Source organism: Platalea leucorodia (genome assembly GCF_965183815.1).
Source record: "Platalea leucorodia genome assembly, chromosome: 16".
Taxonomy (NCBI): Eukaryota; Metazoa; Chordata; class Aves; order Pelecaniformes; family Threskiornithidae; genus Platalea; species Platalea leucorodia.
In genome coordinates this window covers 12,620,138-12,637,956 of record NC_138838.1, presented here as the reverse complement: position 1 = coordinate 12,637,956, position 17,819 = coordinate 12,620,138, and the positions used below count along the sequence as shown (strand labels likewise).

Sequence of the window (17,819 nt, the reverse complement as noted above, 5' to 3'; positions counted from 1 at the left end):
GCATCTCTGGTCGTTAGCAAAAGACAACACAGAGGATGATGAAGGGATGCTGTAACTTCAGTTTTGTACGAGAGAGCGAAGACACGCTGCAGGGGAGGATACGATGGGATGCTTCATCGCCAGGGACCTTCTTGGGCGGGAACAGGGCGGCAGGGAGGCCTAACGGGAGGCTGCCGAAGGACAGCGGATAAAGGCCACTCGGGCTGTACTCACGGGTTGCAGCGACTGCCGCCTTACGCAGAACTTCACAGCACGGACAAGCTTCCATGAGCGTGAAGCAGCTTTCCAGCCTCACCTCCCTGAGGTGCGGAGGCATCATCCCACTTGTGGACGGGGCGGCGCAGTCCCGAGCCAGCTCAGAAACCGAGCCGGACGCGCGGGTAAGCCAGGTGCCCGGCAAATTACGTTATTAATTAGGCACTGACGCCTATCAGCTGTCGCTCGGTGCTTCCCAGCAGCCCAAAGGCGAGCGGAGCTCACCGGGCAGCGCCGGCCGCCGCGGGAGTTGCGGCAGGCCCAGGCCGCGGTCCCGCCGCCACCGCGGGGAGGGCGGCAGCTCCCCGCTCCCCCCCGACGCCCTCCCGTTCCCGGGGCCGCGCCTCGGCCCGGCGCCGCGGGCCGCCTTCCCGCCCCTCACCTGACAGGCTGCCGGCGGCCGGTCACCGGGGCTCATGCCGCCTGCCGGCCCGCGGGGGAAGCCCCTGCCGCCGCCGCCGCGCCCGGCCCGCCGCCACATCTGCCGGGGGAGGGAGAAGGGCCGTCCCGGGGGCGGCGCCGCCTCTCCCCCGCCCCGGCCCCCGGCTCCCGCCGCCCGGGGGAGGCGCGGGCCCGCCCTCACCTGCTGAGGCGCCGGAGCGCGGCCTCGGGCCCATCCGGGTCCCGCGCGGGCGGGGCCGCCGGGGCGGGGAGCGGGGCCGGGACCGTCCCGCTCGCACCACCACGCCTGGGGCCGGGGTGGGGTTTCTCCCCCTCATTTCTGCTCACCGGTGAGGGGAGACGCCCAAGCTCATCAGTTCGTTACCGCGCCGGGAGCGAACGCTTGTGCCGGGAGAGGGCGGGCGGAGGCGGAGGCGGCGCGGGGCAGCGCTGCCCCGCCGGGGCACCAGGGGAGGCTCCGGCCCTGCGTTTGCATCGAGGCCCTCGGCAAGGAAGGGTAAATCCGTACCCAACCGTACGATTGACTCGGTTCCTGAAGGCACTTAAGCCGCGTTCATTCACTGTTGGTTTTACACATACACGGTCACGATCTCAAGATGCAGTTGTAGCAACAAAAGAAAGGACTACCCACACTGCTTCAAATCCTAAGGCAGAAGTTGTGGAGACACAAACATTTTGGGAAGAACTCCTAAAATCAGCGAAGGCCGAGGCCACCGTCAGGGCGGCGAGCAGAAAGCAAGAGCCAAAAGCCCTCCCAGCCACCCTTACTGGAGCCATCGCCTTCCGCGCTGACCGACGGACGCTCCGACCTTCAGGATACGAATCTCAGAGCAGGGCTTTCGGAAGCAGCTGCACCCAGCAGCACCTGTCTGAACAAACGGGCTTTTGAGGAACAAATTCAACAGGCCAAGAGTTACCTACTTTTTCCTTCAGTAAGCAAATCTCATATTACTTCCTTATCCCTCTCAGAAGGATACTCCAATTTACTTTTTCTCATCACCCAGCTATTAAAAGCAAACTGAACGCATTAAAGAGAGATCCAAACCTATATATGATATTAGATATTAGATCATACTATATTAGATCAGATCTATGATATTAGATCATATCTTGAGTAATACATATCTTGAATTATTTAAATCTTAACTCTGATGCAAACACATTAATAAAAAAATCACATTTAAAGCATTTATTTTGAAAAATAAAATACAAAAGGTCATTGAACTGTAATTATACGTACATTATCACCTTTTTTTTTTAAATAAAAGATACTTAATTTCCACACATGAATAAAACAAACAACTGTTCCACCAAAAATCTTTTAGGGCAAGCACAGACCACTCTTTTGAAAGCTGCACACATTGAAAACCAAACTACTACCGGGGGAAAAAAAAAAAAAAAATCTTCAAAGATGGAGTTTTAGAATTAAGACAGAATAGCAATTTCAAAGACAGGCATTGCTTTGTGTTTTTTAAAACCTTAAAAAAATAGTTGTGCGGGTGTAATACAGTTCTACATTAACATCAGTGGGGTTTTTTTTAAGACAGGTTTACATGCGCTCACAACAACAAAATTTTGAACAAAAACAGTATGAGAGAAACGGGAGAAAATTCTGAAAAAAGCAGGCCATGAGCAGTACACCTCACTGATGTCAGTGGGACAGTCCTTGTCAGGTCACTTCCATTGAAAAGGCAGCAGTCTTTTTTCTAAAGAAGAAGAAAAATAAAAGTTATGTTTGAGCTTTCAATGTAATATTCTGTTTTTATCCCTGACAACATTTTGTAATTAGAAATAATGCATAATTAAGTGTAATCCCCATCATCTCCGTAGGTAAAAAGTCACTGTCAAGACTGACCACAGGCACTAAAAACTTCCCTGTAAGGAACGCGGCTGCCTTTTCCATCATTTATCTTTAGAGTTACTTCTTGGAGCATACTTAATGTAAAAAAAAAAAAAAATCTGAATTTGCACTTACATTCAAAATACCTGTGACAGTGGGCTGTATTTACATGCTGGAAGGGTCTCTTTCATTGCAGTGCACCAGTGGTAGCTACTGCTAGGGAGTTAACAATTTGGTTTCTCAGAAACCGGACAGCAGCTTTAGATAGAAATATTGTAGTTTTAAATACATTTTTCAATGAAGTAGATGTTTCAGTCATTTTAACACTGACTACATTAAAAGGTTATGGTTTCTCTATCGATTTCCGAATGAAGGCCTGCAATTAACCTTTGGAAAACTTTTATATCCATTATTTCTAATTGGTATGATGCTTTTGGTTACATTTAGGGCTAGAGAGCAAGCTATTTTTATGGCCACATAATAAATATCTACGCTAGGTAGATTTGTGTGGCATGCCGCTTTTGGCTATATTTAAACTGGATGCATTTTGCTATCTTTTGTTGTCAAGCTAGATCATTTGATAACGTGGTTGACAAGTAAAAATCCTGGATTAATACAGTAAATCTGGCGCCACTCGTTTGTTGACTAGGCTGGAATTTACCGACTTCCCTGGACAACCTTGCCATTGTTAATTCAACGACTAAAATACAGTTTACTGAAAATACTGGCTATGGGACATACTAAAAGCAAATGATACAAATCAGCTCATCTTCAGCCACTTCCTCTATCTAGAACGGGCAATAGATTTAAAGGAAGAAAACAATGATTAAGAGTCATCTTTAAAGTTTCACTATTCCGTTAAAATGGGGACCGGAATCTGTTGTGCAAGTATGCCACAGTGCTGAAAGACGCACAGACACCAAAGCGAGCAGGAAACTCTGCTGCAGAACGCCTGGACGAAGCACGGTACAGTTTTACGCACTCCTTTCAATTCCAAGCTCTAAAATCGTGCCGACAACCCAGTACTGCGAGTTGTGATTAGCCACGGAGAACTGCAGTGATTCTTAAAGCACACAAACAATGCTTTTGTAACCCTCACCACTAGGACTTACCTCAATGTGATTTTCACAGATTCTGAATCAAGATCCAGATCTTCATATTTTTCTTACCCAGAATCTTACATGGATTTACACAAGTTAAAAAAAAAATCACCTTAACTAAATCAAGAGGAGCAAATGAGCAGGGCTGCTTGCTCTTTTATTACCTTCTGTGCAAGAAATATCCATCGTATCTTCTATTCCATAGGTTCAGTCTGTCAAGTAAATAATTAAAATTAAATTAGCTATTTTACATTAGAGGAAAAAATACCATCATCAGCAACAATGTTTGTACTCAAAACCATCTAGCTGTTTAGTTACATTCATTTTATCTTTAGTATAATACTAAAGGAGAACACTATCAGCATCAATTTCAACTCCAGCATCAGTTGTTGTGCTTTAAGCAATATACTCTCACTATTTCACACAGCTTATTTTTGCTTTTTAGATGAACTTTCTTTACTTTGGATAAATCTGCTCAGAGTTTGGTAAATGCTGTAATCATACCAAGCTGACTGTATAAATCCAGCTCCTGAAATTTAGCAGAGTCCCATTTTGAAACCTCCCTACCGTATGGCCTGCAAGAGGACAGGCGCTAGGCACTGCGGGCCAAGTTCTTTTGACGTATCACAAGGCAGCAGGAAAATACGAACAGCGTAATTTAACAAACGGATCCCGTAGGCAGATCAAGGATCATTAACTTTGCTAGCACACTATCTACACGCAGTGTGCCAAGTTTTAAAGATAGCTCAGCTCCCTGCGTTTTCCAAAAATCCTTATCAGCAATATTTCATCTCCTCCTCTTCTGACACACCCTACGCTTGCAGCCATGTATGCTGCAGCTTTAGCTGTAAGGCCGTAGATAATCTTGCAGTAACCCCTATAATTGCATTTGAAGGCATTAGCAATAACTACAGCACATTTTCTCAATACAATTTGCTGACAGTAACTTTTAAGCAGCACACACTTAAATAGTTGTCTTGCCGCTAAGCTGCATAGACTTTGTGGCCAGCAGTTGAGAGTGAACAATGCTGTGAGCAACAGCACATTGAGCTGCACGCTGCCAGGTTCTTGATGGTTTTCTATTAGCTGAGCACAGCTTGCAAAGCATGAGCACTAACTGTTCAGAGGTGAGAGCAGGCAAACATCCAGGAAAAGAGCAAAGCCCACATTAGAGATCACACAAAGATTTATCAGAAAGATTTGGTGTCCACAGCAGGAAGTTATGTTCTGAAAACATGAAACAGACACTACAGCTATTCGACTTTACTGATCCATGTTCATTTTATCTTGCCACGAGACTTCCTTTCTACCGTCTTCTTTGGCTGGAACAAAAGAAACCAATTTTCCTTTTTAATCAATTCATTTTCGTTTGAATGAACGGAATAAGTCAAATGCTTTGTTTGCATGTGGTAGCTTCTCCTGTGTATTCTTCAATCTCTACATCTAACAAAAGTCATCATCAAAGAGTCTTTTCCTAATACTGGCGATCCAAGGTCAAGAAAGCTTGTGCCCATTAGGTTTTTTTTCCTTTTAAAAGTAAATATATTGCAAATTCTTTTACTTTCGTAAGGCTACTTACACATACATTCTAAATAAACTTCTGTACTGTATGTATTGTTAAGGATGGGAAATAGAGTAGAAATGTAAAGTAATGCAGGCAGAGAGACACGATTCTGGAGGCAAAGTGCCCCTAAAAATGCCTTCTCTCCCCATTTTGCAACGCTGTACTCCTGTAGAGGCAGGAGGAATTGAAAAACACCAAGTGTTTTCCTACTTGGCTTTACCTGAACACCCTGCGACAGTAACAGTGATGAGCCGCTTCTTGCTTTTTCTATCAAAGCACAGTGTAGAGCGCGCTTTAGATGGCACTTAGACATTTAACATCAATTATACAGCCTACAAAACCTGGTACTTTTATAAGCCCAGTTGAGCAGCTCTTCCTCAAGAAAACAAAACCAATTGCTACATGTTCTACTTATATAAAATATTTCATTTAAGCAATAAAATACAAATATTTGTTATTTCTCTGATAAAGGTGAATTAAATTATTTGCTCCATGTCTAGCTCATCTGCTCTGATTTTTCATGGCTAGATTAGCAGAGCTTAGATCTGCAAGGCTATGGGAGGGAGAATTAATTTCACTACACATTGGAGAGGGGGGAAAAAAAAACACCCACACAGAGAGAAGCCCTTCAAGCGAGTGGAAGGGAGCACTCCGGCAGGCAGCTCCATGGAACCGGGCCACCTTCTCTGCTCTGTCACCTTCAGGGGACACGGAAGAGCTGCCCAGCAGCAAGGGATGCCATCCTCCACACCAACGCCTGTGCCTGTGAACGGGCTGGCGGTTACAGCCCACAGCCTCTCCATCATCTCTACAGGAGGCAAGGGCACGAGGCGGGGAGCATGCCTCCCTGGGCACGTGCGCACAGCTGGGGAAGGTACCAGGAGACCCGGCAGTTTGAGAGCGCTCCATGATAAGGATTCGGCTTTTCCAACCGCTATTGCGAAGGTCAGGTCCCTTAGGTAGCTGATGACAGTCAACAGCATTTGAAGGGTGCTCTTGCTCTCCTCTGCTCGCTTCATTATTAAGTCAATACACCATCACTATACATAGCCGAACTGTTTGTTTCGCCCGATACAGCAGTATTTCTTTTTAAAAATCTCTCGTTACTTATCTCTGCTCTCTGTACCATACTTGCTTTAAACCCTTCTATGCAAGGCAACAAAAGAGAAAGCTGCTCTACAAGTAACAAACTTTGCAGTTTGGTCTATACAAGAGTCAAACTTCCCTCGAGCTCCACAGCAACATTCGGTCGCCTCGGCTGGCAGGCACGCACTATTAACGCTGGAGTTACGCACGCACTCAAGCGAGGCTTGGGACTGCCGAGTGCAAGAGCACTGGAGAGTCAGTCTCATGGATAAGCTATTCTCTTATCATCTCTAGTCACATATTCTCTTATGAGCAAAGACACAATCAAATTTACGAAGGCGTGGTTTACAAACACTGGTTGCATGCTGACTTGCTGCTACACCCACAAAAAGGAAACTAATCCAATACTGTACCTGTGGCACTTCTTTAAGAAAGTCAGGAAGCTGAAATTCACCTTTATAGACCTGCAAAAACAAAAAAGAATATACTACTCAAAGCTAGCATTCACTGCTGTTTGAAATGCTGAAGAGCTTGTTGGGGGGGAGGATTCTTTGGGTTATTGCATCCAGTAATGCTAAAACAGCTCTACCTGAGCGGAGCACAACTGATTTGTACACGTACGTTTTATTCATGAGGCTGGTCGTCCGAAGCAGTTCTACGGCTGTACGCTCAGTCCCGGGCTTGCTCTGTACTCACCACTCTGCCCTTGTTTGCATTAAAATGGTAGAACTATGTAACTCATAATAATTTGAGCAAGCTTGAAACGTAATAAGTCCTGCATAATCCATTCACTATGCTTTTAGGAAAAGAATTTTAATAGGATGATTAAACACGCCAAGAGTGAGTTGCTACAATACATACTTCGTTTCAAAGTTCATATAACAAATCTGTTGCTTCACATTTTAGCATCTTCAATAAATGAAGTTCCTTTTGGGCTTAATTACAATTTAGAATTAAAAGAGTCTCCATTTAAAGTCTTCTGAAAGAGCTACCTGTCATGATCTCGGGGACCGCGTCAGAACTGATATACCAGCCAGGCAATGACCAACATTCAGTTCTCAAACTTTTATGTTTTACAGCTTAGAAAATCAACAAGTGTCACATAATACAACATTTTCTGATGCATCATGGTGTTTGTCACGTACAAAATACATATCATTCATGCAAACAGAAGAATCACACCTGAACAACCGACCCCACCTTACTGTGATGGCAAAGGAAAGCTCTGCTAGCTTTCACACAGCTTATGGAGACAACGCAACTACCATCGAAGGCTGGAAGTGCCAGTAACTTAGCTCTCAATTCTGTTAAAACGGTCAATGCTCCAGGAGCATCAGCATCTCCTTCTACCCTATTTTACACGTATCTGTGCCTTCATTCTACCTATCTAGCTGGTGTAATTTTCAGATTATAAGGAAGTTAATATATTTGCTTTAATCCCTAAAGACACACAGATACCATTATAACAGGTACGGATGTATTACTAGCAATTTCCCCCACGTACGCCGTGTCAGGCCGTGAGTCACCTAGCAAACACCGCGCGAGACCAGACCCGTAACTCCTTCCCCTGCAGGCTGTAACCGCACTTCTGAAACCCCCGGCTCCTGGAGGGAGAACACAGGGCTGGATAAGGCTGAACTTTTCCTTTATTTTCATACCATGTAGTCATTAATTTGCTTTTCATCTACAGAAACGTAAAAGAAAACAACCAGTGGGACAATCCTTTCCTATACTAACAGGCATATAGATTTAATAGCTGCACATACGAGTACAGAAGAGTTCCACTTTGTTTCACAAAGTTACAGCCAGCAACTCTTATGATTATGAATTTCTACAATTGTAGCCTCATTACCAGCCTGAGTTCATGAGAATTTGTCATTACCACAGCTTCTGATCTTTTACAGCATAATATTACTTTTAAAACAACACTCTTTGGAGAAAGAGCGAGCAATAAACGTCCTCAAACACTCCAAAAGCCATGCCATCAAGTGTTTGCACTATCGGACCAATTAGGAGATAAATGGGCAACATACTGTCTTCTCTCTAGAGGATACTTCTTAAAAGCTGTTTGCTTCCAAGATTAAACTGGAATATATCCCGGAGGGGTGCGGGGGGGAAGTATTCTGTATTCATTCCCCCCCCCAAAATAAGCATACTCGAAGAGTTTTACTATCTACTGAAAGAAAAAGACCAAACGCCCTCATGTCAGGAGTTCTTTGTAGTCTTGCATAGCTGTAATTGTATAAAAAAATCAAAAGCCACAAACCTAGTTAGAAAAATTCTATAAAGCCATAAAATGGAAACGGGGCTACTCTAAAGCCTCGCTCAGAGTTGCGCTCCCTGGTTTGCAAACTGCGGCAAAGGAAGAAGATTCGGGCAGTGAAGGGATGCTTATTAACAATCTCTATTTTCTCCGCTTTCCTGTGACTAGATAAAGACCAGGATAAAGACGCACTCCTGCTGCCGAGATGCTGCAGCGGCCCAGGGCTGCAGCCGAGGCAGCTCGCGGTTCCTCTCTGCAGGACGCCGCAGCCCAGAAGAGGCCGGCAGCACAAAACCCCGACTCACCTGGAGCGGGCTTGCGAGCCAGCAGTTCTCCTTACTCTATCACCAGGCTAAACATACCCACACAACAAGGCTTCGCTAAGTCCCAACACGAGAGTAGGAGTTGTTGTATACACGCGGCAGAACTCTTCCTTCCGATATTCCATGTTTTAGATAAGGCAGAAAGGCTGATTCCAAATAATAGGCGCAGCGCTCGTTTATATTCAGCCGGGGGTACTGTCATTGCCATGGAAACCTTGATGAAAGCCACACTGGTCAAAAATTCAGCATGTGGCTTACTGGAGCCTAGATATACTATAAATATTTATAAATGAAGGAGAGTATTTCATATTTGCAGCTTTTAACCAAGCCACTAAAATGCAGGCTGTATTCTAGAGAGCAGAAATGGAAGTTACAAATCAACAATATTATCACATCAAAAAATGCCACCGAACAACCCAGGCAAGGTTCACAAGAAAAACCAGAGTCTTCCATTAGACTAGTGCTGATGTTGGAAGAAACAGGCAGACCACGCCACCTGTGCTGGCAAACCACTACAGCCATTCTCTGGGAATTCTTAAAACCAGTTAATACTGGTGATGATGGTACATGGCGACTGGTTCAGAGCCAGAGTGACCAAAGCCATGTTTGTCTCTCCAGAGGCCTGCTTCTTTCCTTCTCCTGCAATTATGACTTGGTCTAATTTTTATCTCCTATATCTACATATACATTTGTCTGCTCTAAAAACCTTACCATTGTAATGCCCTTTGTAGCAACAGCATTTACTCCTAATAAGCATCAAGAGTGGATAGTCAAGGGGATTCACCCATCAGCAATATTAAGAAAAATGACGACTCTAATGTCATAGCCTGGAAAGGTAAGAAAGTGTTTCCGGGCATTTGATATTATGTTCACATTACCTATCACGATTTACACACCACAGTTTACAAAGGCAAATCTAACCAACGACAGGCCCAAGAAGATGTGTCTAGATGAGGTTTAAAACACAAGTGTGCCTCATTTGGGTTCAGAACTGACAATCTAGAATGCTGGTTTTGTCAAGATTGAGACTGTATATAAACTGGTTTAAAGTAGCTCCAAAACCAGTAAGTGGTCCCTTTTGAATCAAAACCCAGGGATCAACTGCAATCCAGAAATTCTAAAAACAATGACTCGATGTGCAGCCAAAGGAATTAAGAGGTTTCAGATTCAAAATTCTTTCCTGACCAATTTCTAAGTCTGAAACACATTCTTCAGAGTGGCAGCAGAGAGGCAGAAGCATAACACTGGAATGATTTCCAGTCTAAGCAAGAATTCAGTAAAATTGAGCAGAAGTGGTGTTTACTATTTCTAAGGGAATTATTTTGCAAGTCCAAATGGATTTCCAAGGGGGGGGGGGGGAATCTGGAGCCTGTGTCAGCTTGTTCAGTGCTGGCAGTATTCAAGCTGTTTTATTAAAAAAAACAAAACAAAGCAATTCTTATAACCAAACTAAATGCATATTATTCTCAAAAAGAGATCAGAAAACACATTTCACATCCAGTTCTCTGAGAAAACCTTTATGAATACACAAGGAAAACGTAAGAACAGAAGTGTAACTCAGAAGTGTAACCTATAATTCATCTTTGGAGAAGATTAAAGCGCTCCTTTTCACCCACTTTCAAGCCTGGTTTAGAAACAGTCACGTTATATTTGGTCAGTTCCAGCACACAGAGATAACGGGTCTTTTTGTCTAAAAGTTAGCCTGCAAGTAAGCGTACTTGGGCTTGCTGGATTTCCAAAACATCAAAGTTGCAGAGTGCAAAGCTATCGATGTTTAATTGTCAAAAAAAAAAAAAAAAAGGCGGGGGGCACTGGCAAAACCAGACCAGAGCCCCTTTTAGAGACAACCCTTTCCTGCACAGTACCTGGAGGCACCCTCATCTTGCTCTTTCAGACTTCCCTTAACTTTTCAGGCAGCTTCCACAATTCTTCACCTCTTTGCTGGAACTGCCAAGACAGGGGACATCCGAGATGTCAATATTTACCCAGTAGGAGCAACAAGAGCAAGATTTTAGACAGGCCTATGAATGTCTGCCAAGAGGCAGCTTGCAAGCATAGCTAATTTTGTATTTTGTTTGTTAATAACTCTGTACACCTTACTAATCATATATATGCATAGTTGGGTTAAAAAAAAAAATATCAGCACCTCTGGAGAAAAACAATGCAGTTGGGAATCCACATGCTGGAAGAAACACCCACTAAAGAGAGTAGTAAACAAATGCAAAGGACACTGAGAAAGTCTGTGCTGTTGGTGGTCACAAGTCAGATGAAATAGAAACCCCCATTTTTGTTTTAAATATCAGAGAAAATGCCCACAAAGACAAATGCCTTTATGCTTAACCAGCATAAAGAGAGATGCACGGCCTTGAGCAGCCTGTCATTGCAGCATACCTCCGCAAGTACACATCTTTGACAACGTAAGTAATTATTCTCATGCATTAGCATAAATGTACTTCGCACCCTTTATCATAGATTGTTTCTGTCTTTAAAACCTCAAATACAAAGTCTTGAAATCGTGATTGTCTTGGAGGTCTTGACTCAACAGCGGGAGACATTTCCTCACAATTTTAAACAGGCACAAACCAGGGGTTAATAGAACTCTGTTTTTTCCTTTAGACGTTACTGCAGAAAGTACCATCAACAGAACACGAAACAGAGATAGAGAACAGCTTTCAGATGGGATTAGAAGAATCCGCACGTATTTAAACAGTCATGATGAAAACCACAGCTTTTCTATAGAATTCTGTACACTTCCGTCTCTCCAGGGCAAGGAACACAACTTCATGAAGAAGTTAGAAGTAGTGACTGGAATATGTATTCCAAGCATACAAATTCATTTAGTGGGAAGTATGTGCCAAAGAAAATCTGATGTAATATGTTACAGATGTGAAAGGAAACCACTTAGCCAATCATAACAACAATAAGCCAGTTTCTGCTGGGCACAAGTCAGTCTGGCAGTGACGAGCTGTTCTCCGCTTTCGGTATATTCTGTTAAACTGCTGACACACACTTTTACACAAACCCCCAATATTGATACGGACATATCAGACATTCTTCTAACGTGGAGCCATTCTGCTTCTGTAATTCATCATACAGGGACTGGGCTACCAGTTCAGACAGCTTAGTTATTTGCATTTTCTGCATCATTTGCAGATGAAAACTCTGTTTAGTTACAGGATGTTATTTTCCTTTATGTTCAGGATGTAGAATTTGTTCCAACTCGGGGGGGGGAGGGGGGGGGCAGTCAGTTACGTATCTATAAGGAAGGGACACTTGCAATCATAGTAAAATGAACAGACCAGCAACAGGTTTGCAAGAAAGCCACAAGACAGCACAACTCCGCAGTCACTGAATAACTGCGGGTTGCCTCTTGAGCAGGTCCCATGCAGAGATCTGCACGCCGCTATTCAGACCTTGGTCCCTCTGCTCTGCCCTCCTTAACCGAGGCAAGGGAAAGTGTCATAAAAGGTAATACTGTTAGGCCTAACAAAACAGATACACAAAAAGTTAATGGCTTTGTTATTGAAAGCATCAGAAAAATCCGTTATACTTGTTAGATTTGTACTTCACGAGTGCAGACACTGTCAGAGAGGTCTTATTTCGTAATGCCACAGAGCACTCGGAGACCAGCACAAGAAGAGATTAAGTTAGCTTCACACTCTGCTACTTCATAAAACAAAACCAGAACTAAGATGACAAACAAAGTACAAACGCTGGTTGCATCTTATTATTTTTGTGCTGTATTACAGGAGCACGGAACATCTTGGTGTCCTAGGCAGGTAACGTTAAAGTGAAAAATCTGAATTCAGCAGAGCATTTTTTCCTTGCATTACCTTCAAACACTTGGAAATTGTAATTCAAGCATTGCACACTGTTAAGCTGGTGAGAATCATCATTTTGTTTCCAGACTGAAGAAAAAGAAATATTTAACCTGTACATATGCAAGTCACCGGCAGGGGGACAGAAAGGAGAAAAGAAAAACAAGAACAGGACTTAACTGCTTCGAAAGCTTGGAGGAAGCCAAGATTTTGCACCACACTAGCCATTCCTGTCCGTTTTTCTCCAGTACTAGCCCTTGTTTCAGGTACCCCGACACCGGCGGTTCTTACCTTTGGGACTAACAGCAGCAGCTGAAGGGTATTTGCACTGTTGAGTATAAGTCTAACGTGTAGTCTCTTCCAAGAAGTGAGAGATTTTGCTCAGTGCAGTTAGTGCAGTGTCGTATAAATGCCGTTCTACAAGCAGCATTTAAGCACATTTTAGAACAAAGACATTGTGCAGTTTAAAGTTTGGAATTTTTAAAAATTCTCTTCTACAATACACAGACTTCAGTCATAAAATACTGAACTGTCTGCATTCAAAAGAGGCTTTCTAGCTACAAGTATGTTTTGCATCCTGACCAATTTTCCTATTTTCATTCCACTTGGCTTTATGATTGTGTGTACCGTACAAAAATGCTTTTACTCATACAAAACAAGAGCTCTTCACAACAACAAGAACCGATTTGTTTGTTTTTTAACATATCTGACAGCAATGAGATAGATGACACAGTGTTGTTCCATCTTTAGGTGGAGCCAGAGCCTCCCCTGCCAGTAATTCCCGCGGTGCTGGGTTTCCACCCTGTTGTTGCAACTTCCCCACTCAGTTTACGCCAGCCTTACATAACCCCCAAAACTGAAAAACTCTCCCCCTCAAAACCACACACAAAAAAAATAGATTCAGTCCTTTCCCCTTACTGTTGCTTTCTGTTTGCCAGACAGGGGCAGCTCCCTTCAGCTGAAGCAGTAGCTCCCACGATTTTAAAACGGACCCAGAAACTCCGATGCTACTGGAGTAGCCAGCGTCAGATAATTCAACATTATTTCAAATCAGTCACTGAGGGGTTATATACTAACACAATACAGGTCAGCTTTAGACATCTAAACTTCATCTGTTTTCAGTGAATAAAATTGAAATTCTGTGCTCAGTTTGAAGTTCTCGGAGACCACAAATACAAACATAATAGAACAGCTTCCAAACACAAAGCATGCGATAAACGGTTACATGCAGGATTTATGTAGATTCTTATTAGGTACTGAAGAGTAACTTTGGGAAGATTTTATTTGGACAGCTTCATCTCCAACAGTATACCCAGTACAAAACTCTGAAAGACTATCCTAGGTGAAGAAATTTTAAAATTTAAAAGAACAAAATCAGTGCTACAGTAATTTGCAAATTCACCAGCTAAGAGTATGCAATAACACACTTAACTTGTCAAGTGCCAGTTCCTAAAGGCTGGAAAAATCTAGATCAAGATTTATTTTTTTTTTTAATAACTGTCCTCTTCTCCAAGCTGTAGCAGCAAGAAATAAATTAGCATAGGTTCATGAAAGAGAAGGGGAAACCCACAGGGCAGCGTATGCTATCCCTGACAGGCAAAACTAACATCACAGCTCCCACTCCCTCCTCCCTGCCCCTCCCGACTTTTCCCAAACACCTTGAAGTGTTTTGAAATATCTGTCCCCCTCCCCAAATAAAACCAAAATAAAGCTGTGGGGAAAACAAAACAAAGCATTTTTCAGAAGTGAGTCAGCTCCCGCGGATCACCAACCAGAACATCGGTTCTTTCAAAGCTCACTTGGTTCAAGGCCAAGCTCGGCAGCCAGCGTTTTGGCAATTCACCAGGCAAGAGGCGCGGTGGCCAGGGGGCCTGGCACCCCCGAGAGGGCAGCGAGCCTCCTGCCCTGAGAGCCAGGCAACCTAAGCAGCAAACTGGTCTGGGAGTTGGGAAGCCTTAAATCTTGAGACCCTAGGAAGGCAGGCCATCAGTGCTTCCATCGTCACCGAGGAAGCCAGGGGACCCGGTGGTCTGAGCAGGGATTTGCGGGGAGCCAGCTGGGAGGACACAAAGCAGAGCGACTGGGGAGGAATTCAAGCCGTCCTAATGCAAACTCGAACACCGACTTGAGCCGTCGTTTTAAATGGCTCCTTGGGGTACACAACATTTTGAAAGCCTCATTCCTTTCTCTGTTTTCAAAAGGAATCTTGTGAGTTTTGAAGATCAGCAGTCTTTAATCCTTTTGCTTTTTTGGATTTTAGTCTTAATTCAGGACATCTCCCTCATTTTATCTATACAAACCATATATGCAAAAGTAATTTTGTTAAAGAACAAGTGACTAGGAAAATATATACTGGGTACTGCAATAAATAACAAAGTTAAAATGCTATCTTGGGCTGTAAGTAAAACTATTAAATTAAAACACAGCAGTCAAAATATTAACAAGTGTTCCATACACTTGCAGTATTTGGATCAGCTATAACAACAGTAACCTCCAGTTTTTCACAGCTGTTTTTAACATTAGTAAACAAACTAATTATGCTTCAAAGTAAACTTGTGAAAAAGTCTCAATGCACTTCAGCCTTTTAAATTAGGCTTTGATTTTTTTAAAGGTATGCTTGTGGCTTTGTTTATTACCTGAATTTCTCTCTTGTGTTTTGAACTGAAATAGATTTCAAGAAGCCACCCAAAAGTAAGCAACTGAAATCCACACAGTTTTTACAACTTGGACTGAGCTTGCCGTGCACAGGTAGAGGCCTCAGAAAGGTCACCATGCTGTAAAAACTTATTGAAGTTGTATCAGTAAGAGATAACCAACCTTCAATTACTGCACTACAATCCAAATTTGAATCTGAGTCACTGTTTAGAATACGTTCAAGTAGGTGCATGAGGATTTTGTTTTCAGGGCTCCATGAAGTAGTACTGAACACTTTTTTTTTTAAAGGGTTCCCGCTGAGTGCAGAAGAGTTTGTTTGTGAGCCTTTTAAAACAGTAAAGTACCAGGAAACCTGTAAGATGCAAACCACTACCCCCACCAGAAGAGGTGGGTTACCTTTCCCATGCTGAGCTAACAACTATGAAAACAGTCAACCTGCCATCCGTTAATACATTGATCAGCTGTTCAATGAAAGTTTCCCAGGGAGGGCTCCTAAAAAGAAATAATGCAAAACATTTACAGACTTCACAAAAAGCGATTTTTTTTTTTTCCATTAGTGTCTAGCCCACCAGCATACCAACCAGTTTTTTTAACATTGGAAGGCTAGTGGAAGACAGTCCTTTTAAATCGTTTAATTCAATTTTTCCAATGATTACTTTGCTGCAGCAGCAAAAGTCACCTTCTTTTAATAAAGTATACGTTCTCAAAAGAACAGAAGTATAGAGTTAATTATTCTTATTTCAAACAATGGTAATTAGCTTTTCAATGGATACCTCCAGGGATAAACAGCTGTATAGCCTAACTACTCAAATTCCAACAACATTAAATTCAGACTAAAATCCTTAAGTTTAGGTTAATCAGCACCAGACCTTCCTCCATCTTTTGTTTGTTCTACAAAGGACAAAGAACTGGAAAAATCTGACATTTTGATCATTTGGGGCCATTTTCCATGGGTCACTTTTCAAATTCTACCAAGGATTTGGGGTGTAATTTTGTGACAGAGCTTCTGCCAACCCTCATGTATAAAAGGCTGAGCTCATCAATCAAGTCTGATGCCCAGGCGAGAAAGCCAGCTTTTTTCCATGCCTAAGTAGTTCCCCAACTATCTGGACAGTTCGAGAGGTTCAGCTACATACACCAAAGAACACAGCTCAAGCCTGGGGTTGGGGTAAAGGAAGATGAACCAAAGTGAAGACAAACAGCAGGAGCCAGACTTTCAGTGTTCAAGGTCCCACAGAATTCTTCCTTCTTCCCCCCACGGCAAGGAAAACATATTGCTAAGTATCAAAAGGTATTAGGAACAGACTTAAAAAACCAAACAAAACAAGACACTTCTGCTCTACAGGTCACATCCATTTGGTCAATAATTAAACACACAAAACCGTCTTACCCTCCTTGTGTTTTCCACAACTTTTTGATCTGGCTTTCCGTAATTTGGTGGATTAGCATACGGATCATAGCCCAGTTTTGCTAGCATGGGTGCAATCACGGGCATATCTTGCAGAACATCAGCAGGTATCTTCCCAACCCACTTTGACAGTGCTTCCACATTGACTGGTTTGATTACTTGGTCAGTAGATCTTTCAACCCTGCAGGGGGAGAAAGAAAGGTTATATTTTGCATTCCAACCAATCCTTGCTTCCTCACTAGCATTAAGACCTTTAGCTTGGTTTGTTTGGGATTTTTTTACCCCCTTCCTCTTCTTTCCCTCTCAAAATTTCATGTTTCTACAGAGCTGATGAGAAGTGAAGTTTTACTACGTAAGGCTAAAATGAGAATAACTAGCACAACATTCACACATGCGTTCTGGTTTAGGCTTTCACACAGAATGTACTGATGCAAGTTCTTTACATAACGACAGCAATGAGAGCCAAAGAGCTGTTAAGTGAAAAGCACGCACACACCTACAATATAAAGCTGTTTTCCCACTGGCATATTCCCACATTTGCCATTTCATTCTCTTAAATGCTCTTGAAAGTTGTATTCTAAATTAAAATCCATGTGCCATTTATCCCCCCCCGACTAATTTTTTTTTTTTATAAAAGAGAAACCTACAGAAATGACAAAGCTATAGATTGCAATAATATTTTTCATAACCATTCATTTTACTGATTGTTTGGTCATTACACAGTTCTTAAAGACAAGCGCATAATTGTAGCAGTGTCGTACGTACTGTATTCAGTAGTTGATTTTTTGCTCATTTAATCAACAGTCCTAACATCATTTTCATTCTTGCACCCTGGTTTTGTTGTGTGTTTTTGTCTTTTTTTTTTTTTAAGGGAAGAAATCTGGCATCACTTTGTTTTCCCACATTCCTTGCTTCTTTTAGATTAGAAGACGTACAACTTCTGTACTGTGTTTATTTCTGAAACAGGCCAGCAGGACTCGGAACAGGCTGAGTAATTTAAAACTCTGCATTTTTACTCCAAGTAATTTAAAACTTTTTTCTGAACTCAGAAAGAGCGCACACGCATTTTGGATGTCAAGGTTTATATTTCTTTTAAGGCAAATTA

General features: G+C 42.7%; 1 protein-coding gene across 4 annotated transcripts in view; it reads right to left on the bottom strand.

Annotated features, from left to right (window-relative positions):
- Positions 1-1,947: 1,947 nt before the first annotated feature.
- Positions 1,948-17,819, bottom strand: part of TPST1 (tyrosylprotein sulfotransferase 1) — a 32,206-nt gene continuing 16,334 nt past the window's right edge. Inside the window, exons 3-7 of one of the 4 annotated variants that reach the window (XR_014229885.1) lie at positions 16,697-16,895; positions 6,661-6,711; positions 4,844-4,919; positions 3,762-3,809; positions 1,948-2,363 (exon numbers count right to left, since the gene is read on the bottom strand). Coding sequence is in view for 2 of the 4 variants with exons in the window: in XM_082327922.1 (XP_082184048.1) it covers positions 4,875-4,919; positions 6,661-6,711; positions 16,697-16,895 (295 nt within the window). In the remaining 2 variants the exon portion in view is untranslated. Of the gene's footprint in view, positions 2,364-3,618; positions 4,920-6,660; positions 6,712-16,696; positions 16,896-17,819 lie in introns of those variants that run through there. The other 3 variants (XR_014229884.1, XM_082327923.1, XM_082327922.1) reach the window with 3 other exon arrangements.